Source organism: Pyrus communis, chromosome 1 (genome assembly GCF_963583255.1).
Source record: "Pyrus communis chromosome 1, drPyrComm1.1, whole genome shotgun sequence".
NCBI lineage: Eukaryota > Viridiplantae > Streptophyta > Magnoliopsida > Rosales > Rosaceae > Pyrus > Pyrus communis.
In genome coordinates this window covers 32,836,745-32,845,235 of record NC_084803.1, presented here as the reverse complement: position 1 = coordinate 32,845,235, position 8,491 = coordinate 32,836,745, and the positions used below count along the sequence as shown (strand labels likewise).

The window sequence follows — 8,491 nt, the reverse complement described above, 5'->3', positions numbered from 1 at the left end:
GTGCCAATGCATTTTTTAGGAATGGAGATGCTTTTGGCCAATTACTGTTCATTAGGTCTATCACTGTTCACTAGAGTGGATTAAATGGGCTGAATGCTGGCACAATTTTTTAGGGGTGGACTTGCTCTCACAAACCCATTGTGGCCTACTTTTTCATCCCTTAGTGTAGATACTATCATTGTACCAATTAAAAGAATATTTCTTTTTGTTTCTTTTTCACTAAACCCTAAAAGAGTAATGATATCGGTGGCGCACATTAAACTTTGACACAATGAACAAGGTATAAAACACCCAAAGTTCGAAGCTACAATTATTTATTTCTTGTCTGAACAACAAACTCTGTGTCAATCACATTCTTTTACAAACGAACTTCATTCTACAACTTACAATGCAAGCTCCAGAAATCTTCGATGGTTTTCCTCGATAAACAATCTCCTAGATTACAAGTCTCACCTCTTCTCACCGCATAAAGTTCTGGCAGCTTGCAGGGCAAAATATGTGAGGATTACGTCAGCACCGGCCCTTCTGAGACACATGAGCGATTCCATCATAACCTTTTCTTCGTCAATCATTTTCAGAACTCCACCAGCCTTGATCATTGAATACTCACCAGAAACCTGCATTGATGATTTTACATAAAATAAGAACAATTTTACAGACACGGGCCAGGAAAGGAGATTCTAGCTAATCAATCAGTACACAATATAGGAAACAATAACATTTTAAAACTCACTACAACTATTCTATCGTCTAGCTTCAAATAAACAAGACATGTTTCCAGGACTCGCATACGTATCAATTCAAGAAGTGTAAATTGTGTTTTTGAAGCTTGAAATGGAATAAAGCAAGAACAAACTTCCTGTTAGGAAAGGCACAATGGAATAAAGGAGATCATTTATGACAAGACTCACCTGATATGCAGCTATAGGCAGAGGAGAGTTATTGCGGAGTAATCTTATGATATCTAAATATGGTAGAGCAGGCTTCACCTGTGAACGATTTCATAGTTTTAGAACTAGCTGCCATTGGGTAGATACGGAAAAATATTTAAAGCAAGCAACACTAACCAAGAGGATATCGGCTCCTTCAGACTCATCTTCATCTGCCTCAACCATAGCCTCTCTATAATTTGCGGGGTTCATCTGATAACTTTTGTTTTTCAAACCACATTTTATATGTCAAGTCAGCAATAGCTAAATTATATTTGAAACTAGCATAAGGTTTAACTCCAATGAACTACATACGTTTTCTTGTCACCAAAACGTGGATTCGAGTCCAATGCTTCCCGAAATGGACCGTAAAATGAACTTGCATACCTGTTTGAAACATAAGTACATTCTTCAATGCAAGTATAAATCTCAGCAAGTGCAACTCCAGAAAGTTCATGTAAGAAATGGCTAAAAGTGCATGACATGTTCTTAAAAAATAATGAAATTTCCTTAAATGATCAACAAAAGAAATATTGTAATGACAAGTCGAATTACTTTGCTGTATAAGACATGATAGAAACATGCTGAAAACCTTCAGCATCAAGAGCAGTTCGAATAGCTCCCACACGACCATCCATCATGTCACTGGGACTCACAACATCTGCTCCAGCTCGGGCCTATTGATAAGAGGTAAACACGTTAAACAGTAGGTTACTGACATATCTCAATTCAACATAATTCACAACTAAGAAATTACACATATAGGACTTAATCTGCCACAGTTACCTGGGAAACAGCTTGCTTACATAATTGATGTACTGTCTCATCATTCAGAATAACTCCTACAGCATCAAAAAAGAGCTTTGTAATCAATAACAAAATGCATGTATGAACGAAATATATACCTCTTCTAGAAAGATCAGTTCTCATGGGTCATGGCATATGTGACTTACCATCTTCTCTGACAATACCGTCATGCCCATCAGAGGAATATGGATCTAAAGCAACATCTGTGTATATAACCTGACGCACACAACAATTAAACAACATGACATTCTCCCACACATGAGAACACGTCAATACATAAGGCCAACTTGATTTAAAAGACTCAACAAACTATGTAAACTTACAAGATCAGGGTATTTGTCTTTGAGCAACCGTATTGTTCGAGGCACTAATCCATTATCGTTGTACGCTTCATCACCTGTTGGATTCTAAAAGGCAGAAACGAATCCAATTATACTACAACATTCAACAGAACAGTTGAGCAAAAGCACGAGAGTAATTGTAAAACCTTCAAAGCATCTGGAACTTTGGGGAAAAGCACAATACTATTGACACCAACATCTCGAGCCTTTGCAACCTGCTCCACACCAAATCTTACTCGGAACCAGTAACAATAAGCTTAAACAGAACAGATAAGAGCTAATGAGTTAGAGGTACCTCACCTCTTCCACAAGTCCATGTCTCCACCCAAGCCTATAACATCCCGGCATTGCCCCAATAGGGGCGTCGTCCTGACCTGCAAGATTTACACAGAAATGCAGAATTGACAGAGGCTTAAGCATGAAAACATTGTAAAACGCAAAACTTTTTAGCACCAAATTGAGTTGCAAGGAAGCACCAACCTTCATGGATAAAAAGTGGATACACAAAATTGGCAGGAGACAAACTTGTTTCCTGAAACGCAGCTCTCAGCGACGGCGACCTTCGGTTCCGGCGAGGTCTCCGACTGATCGGCTGGCATAAAAATCGATCCCCATCAAAACCCACAACCCAAATTTTTAAAATGTGAAATTTGATGCAAAACGAAAACACATCAAAACCCAGAACACAATTTCGCATTTCGAACACAAAAAAATTGTTTAGAGAGTCGGGAACTCACAAGCGAAGACACTACTGGAGTTCCAGCTGGGGCGGCGGCCTTAGGCGGCGCCGGCGGCGCTTGCGGCGGGTTTCCTGCGACAACGGCAGCCTCGCACTCGGCGTCGCTGAGCCGGGTCTTCCCGATTGATCCATCGCCGTCGCTGGCTCTTATGGTGAAAAGGCGCTGTGGGCGGGTGGTCTTGATTTGGATCAGACCCGAATTGAGTTTCAGAGGTTTGGCGGGTCTGAGACCAACGTAATCCAGACCCTGGATGGGTCCCACGTTAACAATTGTTGAAGCCATGAGCTAAAAATGCTTCACAAAGAGAGGTGGCCGAAGACGCTGACAGAGGATCACTCTATCTCTTCGATCCGATGAATTGAGTTTTGAAAGGTAGTTGTAGTATCAGTTTGGTCCCTTTTCTTCAATTTCATATTTTACATCACCATTTTACCGCTATTTTTTAAATAATTAAAAACGCTTTTGAGTGAATTATTTTTTAACCTAATTATTAATAAATGTGCAAACGAAATCTACAAAATCAATTCAAATGCTTCTTATGCTTCTAAAACGATTGAAAGCATTTGTCAGGAAAGTATTTGTCAGGAAACTATTTTTGGAATCAGCTCTTAGTAAAAATGCATTTGAAGTGTTTCCTTCAAGAAGTATCTAACTAGTGTTTCTTGCAAGAAGCATTTCAAATGCTTTTAGAATCCAAATATATTCTCACCAAAAACGTTTTCAGTCATTTTAATTTAAACTATTTACTAATAGAGCTCTTTGTCAATAAAAAAAATAGTAAAAAGACTATTTAGTCTTCTATCACAGAAAAAAAAATGATGGGTAATAATATAATTTCATAAAACTAAAGTTTACTATTTTTTATTAAGTACCATGTACATGTGATTTTAACATATATTTAATATTTAAAAATAAAAAATAAAAAACAAAACCTCTCTTCCCACTCTCATTCCCACGTGCTCTCTCCTTTCCTTTCCATTTTAAAAGCAAAAATGAAAAATATTCATATGGTAGTAATATAATGAGATTAAGAGAGATATAAATTAAAGGAGATTAATATTCTCACTTTCTTTTTCTTATAATGCACTCTTTTCGATTTTTTATTTGTTAACTCTTTTTCATCTGTTCTGTAGTTGTTACATGGAATATATAGAGAAGAATAAATCACATAATGTCAAATCATTTTTGTTACACATAAAATAATGGCGTACATTTGTTGATTAATACATGCAATAATTTTATTCACAAAATGACATATTTATGACATGTTAAAATTTTACTTATTAAAAAATAATAGTAATTGAGATTCAAAGTGAGTTGATGAATGAAATTTGGTGAAGAGGAGCACCATGGTTGTACGTTACTCCATTGATGAGATTCAAAGCAATGTTGAGTATTTGCCGTCTAATATCACAGTTTAATAGTAAACTTCTTTAGTTGTAAGTGAGATATGTTATTTTAAAATTATGAGTTCACCTTTTAGAATTCAATTTTCTTTAACTAAAATCCATCATGGTAAATTTCTCTAACAAAAACCTAATGACTAGGCTCCAACTAAGCAATATCCATAATTAGTTTAACTTGGCAAAATTTGTATTTTTGGATGTCCAAATTACCTCTAATAACACTTACTTTGGGTCTCTCACTCATTATCTACATTTATTTTACATTATTTCATTCAATTAAATGTCTTCAAATACCTAATGGGGATTTGAAAAAAAAAATAAAAAATTAAATGTCATGATTCCTATGCATTTAATAACAAAAATTTACATGATACCAATGTTCCTTATATAGTTGTTTTCACATGATGCTAACAGGTAAATTAGTATATCCTACAAATATAAAAAAGTTATTTTATTCAAAATTATCAATATTTTAAATATAACATAGGTGAATTATTTTGCACAACATATATACAATAACAATATAAGTTCCTACTAAATTATGTAATGATACATGCAAAATAATTTATGACACACTCCGACCGAGATCAGGGCATGCTGGCCGTCACGTGGAAGTGACGTAACCATGTGCACAGTGCGGAAGCTAAGAAATAATAATACAAGTATGAATAAATAAAAACCAAGCTATACACTGCGTAAATAACATACATGTGCAAGCGTAAGTGTGAAAAACAATATTCAAAGCACGGAAGACCTAGTGCAGTCCGGAGGAAACAAACACTAAATAAACACACCCAAAGGTGGTCCTACTCTGGTGATAATCTGTCAGATATGCCGAAATTCCCTCGAGAGCCACCAACAAAGCTATTCAAATTAGAACCTGGAGGGGCGCAAAACAGAAAACGTGAGTGGGCAAAAACAAAGCTTTCCGAAATCATTTCAATTTCAATAGTACTAACCCCTCGCCGTAAAACCCGTATAGTTTCCCAGAAAATAGAGTATGCACATATATATATATATATAAACATGCTCAGAAATATGCCATGTCGAATGCCTCTAAACAAAATGCAAGTACTTAGGTAATGTCAATCAATGCCATGTAATCTGTCAGTCGGAGTCACCTAACATGACCTGTACGGCTGAATTTAGAGCTCAAATCCCCAACTCACTAACTATACCTGCACACGAGTCGGAACCACCTAAAGTGGTCTGTACGACAGGACTGGGTGTAAATAAATACGCTCAAGTGCTACGATCACGTGAAGACTGGGCGAATAATCGCAGGTCACCTACCAGTCGGAACCACCTATAGTGGTATGTACGATAGGACTGTGCACCTAACCTGGATCCAAGATGAGCGTGTGGTGCGGGAGGTGAACATCACGTGAAGGACTGTGCCCTACTCTGGGCGGGAGCACTAACACCGGGGGTGCAGGTTATGAGCTCTCTATGCATCTCAAATCACTACTAAACATAAACATAAACCATAACTTACCTGGCACTTACCTGTGTGTCTGCAGCACCAAACATACATATATATATATATATATGCAACTAATAATGCATAATTAAACGGGCAAACATAATGCATGGCATATAAAACATATAAACGTTTAATTTCATTTTCTGGGAAAATCACAAGTATATAGGTATATACGGAAAACCAAAAGCCCACTCACTGGTATGTAGAAGGGTCCTAACCCCCTTGCCTCGAGTGACTGCGCTCGTCCTCGGGATAGGTCTCACCTATATGCGAAACAACTATAAAAACGTTAATTTTAAAGCACATAACCCAAACTAGGTAAAAACTTCTCATACAATGCTTAAATGGGGTGTGTGAATACACCAACGTGATCTACTCAACCTCACGAACATCCCTATATTTTTAAAATAATTTTCTGACACCGCACGCGCCGGCCAAGGCACAGCCACATGCGCCGCCCACGCGCAGGCACATGCCTGGCACACTGACAACGTCAGTTAACGCTGTCAGGAATATTCCGTTAAGTCTGACAGATTCCGTTAACGCCGTTAGGAATATTCCGTCGTCTTCTCTGGCCAACCTCCAGCGCCGCCGCCATCGCCGGAAAACCGGGAAAATTTCTAAACTTAATCACTCGCTCGTTTTTCACCCAAATTTCTGGTACCAAAATGAAGCTTACAACTAGAGGAACAAATCCTTACCACTTTCAAGCACTAAAACCAACGAAATCTTGTCGGGAAAACTCCACCAAAATCGGCCAAACCTGCAACTCACTATCCTGACGTCCAAAACCTTCAAACGAACCACCCCGAGCCTCTTAAGGACCTCACCAAGCTTCCTACAAACTTGAAATTCCCAAAAACACATGAATTTACATGTGCATGAACAGTACCCCGATTTGAACATCTCGGGTTCGACGTGAAAATGAAGGGTCCATTACCTGAAATGGGTATGGTTGAACTCCTAAGGACCTCATGAGCACAAATATGTAGTTTTCTTCCTCGATCTACCACGTTTTTGAACACTTTGGTTCTTGTCCGTACAAGGAAGAAAGGAAAGGGAGAGAGAGACAGATACGGGACAGGGAAAGGATGAGGATGAATGTGGGTGTGTGTGTGTGTGGTCCAAAACAACCAACCAAAAATAACCAACAACGAAACAAAAATACTAGGGGCAAAACCGTCATTTTACCCCTACAGTACGAAAAATCTGGGATGGGCTGTCACAACCTACCTACCTTAAAAAAATTTCGTCCCGAAATTCATAACAACCACTAGCGATTAAAGAACAACCGAGGATACAAATCTCTCATCCGATCTTCAATCTCCCAAGTAGCCTCATCCCCTGAATGATTCATCCACAAAACTTTCACCAAATTCACTGTTTTGTTCCTCAGAACCTTTTCCTTCCAATCCAGAATCATCACTGGTTCCTCATCATAAGTCAAATCCGGATTAATTTCCAAGGGTTGAGGAGGTATCACATGAGATGGATCCGCAACATAATGTCGAAGCATAGACACATGAAAAACGTTATGTACTTTAGCTAGCTCAGAAGGCAACTCCAGCCTGTAAGCCACCTCACCAACTCGCTCAGTGATCATGTACGATCCGATATACCTAGGACTCAACTTACCTTTCTTTCCAAACCGCACAACACCTCTCCACGGTGAAAGCTTCAGAAATACCCAATCGCCAACGTCATACACTATGTCCGTAGCATGCCAGTCCGCTAAGCTCTTTTGTTGATCCTGGGCCGCCTTCAGGTTAGACTTAATTACCTAAACATTTTGAGTAGTCTCCTCAACAATCTCCGGGCGCACCAAAACTCTTTCTCCGACCTTTGACCAACACAAGGGTGTGCGACAAGATTTACCATACAACGCCTCGAATAGTGTCATGCCGATACTCGAATGAAAGCTGTTGTTGTAGGCAAATTCTATTAAATCCAACCGCTTGTGCCAAGCATCGCCAAACTGTAACACCGAAGATCTCAACATATCCTCCAACGTCTAAATAGTTCTCTCTCACTGTCCGTCTGTCTGAGGATGATATGACGTACTATAGAGTAACCTCATACCCAAAGCTTCCTGATAAGCCACCCAAAATTTAGAAGTAAATCTTGGGTCACGATCCGAAACAATACTCACAGGAACACCATGGTACTTCACGATCTTCAAGATGAACAACTCAGCTAATCGGCCCAAAGAATACTTCTCCCTCACTGGAATGAAATGTGCTGACTTAGTAAGCTGATCAACAATCACCCAAATGCCGTCAAAACCATTATGCGTACATGGAAGCTTGTACACAAAATCCATAGTAATGTTTTCCCATTTCCACTCTGGAACGGGAAACGGCTGCAATAACCCAAACGACTTCTTTCTCTCAGCTTTAACTTGCTGGCACACGGCACACCTACTCACATACTTAGCTATCTCCCTTTTCATACCCGGCCAATAATAAAATGGTCGAATGGTATGATACATTTTAGTAGCTCCTGGATGCATAGCATAAGCTGAGATATGTGCTTCATCGAGAATTGCTTTCTTTAAATCTAAATTATTAGGCACAAACATCCTACCCTCCTGCATAAGCATGTCATCCGATTCACGAACTCTAAGGTCTTTCCTCTTCCCCTGATTCCTTGCTTGGATTATTTCTTGAGTTTCCTCATCAGCTACCTTAGCTTCAAGCACATGATCAACTAAAATTGGCCTAACTTGAAAATTAGCAAGTAAAGCCACCTCTTGATCTTCTGTCTCTAACCTCACTCCTGTGGATCT

At 38.9% G+C, this 8,491-nt stretch overlaps 1 protein-coding gene across 1 annotated transcript; it reads right to left on the bottom strand.

Annotated features, from left to right (window-relative positions):
• Positions 1 to 283: 283 nt before the first annotated feature.
• Positions 284 to 3,200, bottom strand: LOC137743600 (delta-aminolevulinic acid dehydratase, chloroplastic-like). The gene is made up of 12 exons (XM_068483529.1): positions 2,815 to 3,200; positions 2,558 to 2,669; positions 2,378 to 2,451; positions 2,224 to 2,292; positions 2,060 to 2,143; positions 1,883 to 1,952; positions 1,716 to 1,771; positions 1,485 to 1,606; positions 1,245 to 1,316; positions 1,068 to 1,149; positions 912 to 989; positions 284 to 617 (listed from the first exon to the last, which is right to left on the bottom strand). The coding sequence occupies exons 1-12, from the start codon at positions 3,097 to 3,099 to the stop codon at positions 450 to 452; spliced, it is 1,272 nt and encodes a 423-aa protein (XP_068339630.1). The 5' UTR covers positions 3,100 to 3,200; the 3' UTR covers positions 284 to 449.
• Between the last annotated feature and the right edge of the window lie 5,291 nt (positions 3,201 to 8,491).

Bases quoted from the DNA above. Each gene is read 5' to 3' on its own strand.
- LOC137743600 (XM_068483529.1), bottom strand. From the start codon at position 3,099: ATGGCTTCAACAATTGTTAACGTGGGACCCATCCAGGGTCTGGATTAC. The intron at 1,607-1,715 runs GTAACTGTGGCA...TCTTATCAATAG, and splicing joins GTAAGCAAGCTGTTTCCCAG to GCCCGAGCTGGAGCAGATGT. The intron at 618-911 runs GTGAGTCTTGTC...TCATCAATGCAG, and splicing joins TGCCTATAGCTGCATATCAG to GTTTCTGGTGAGTATTCAAT.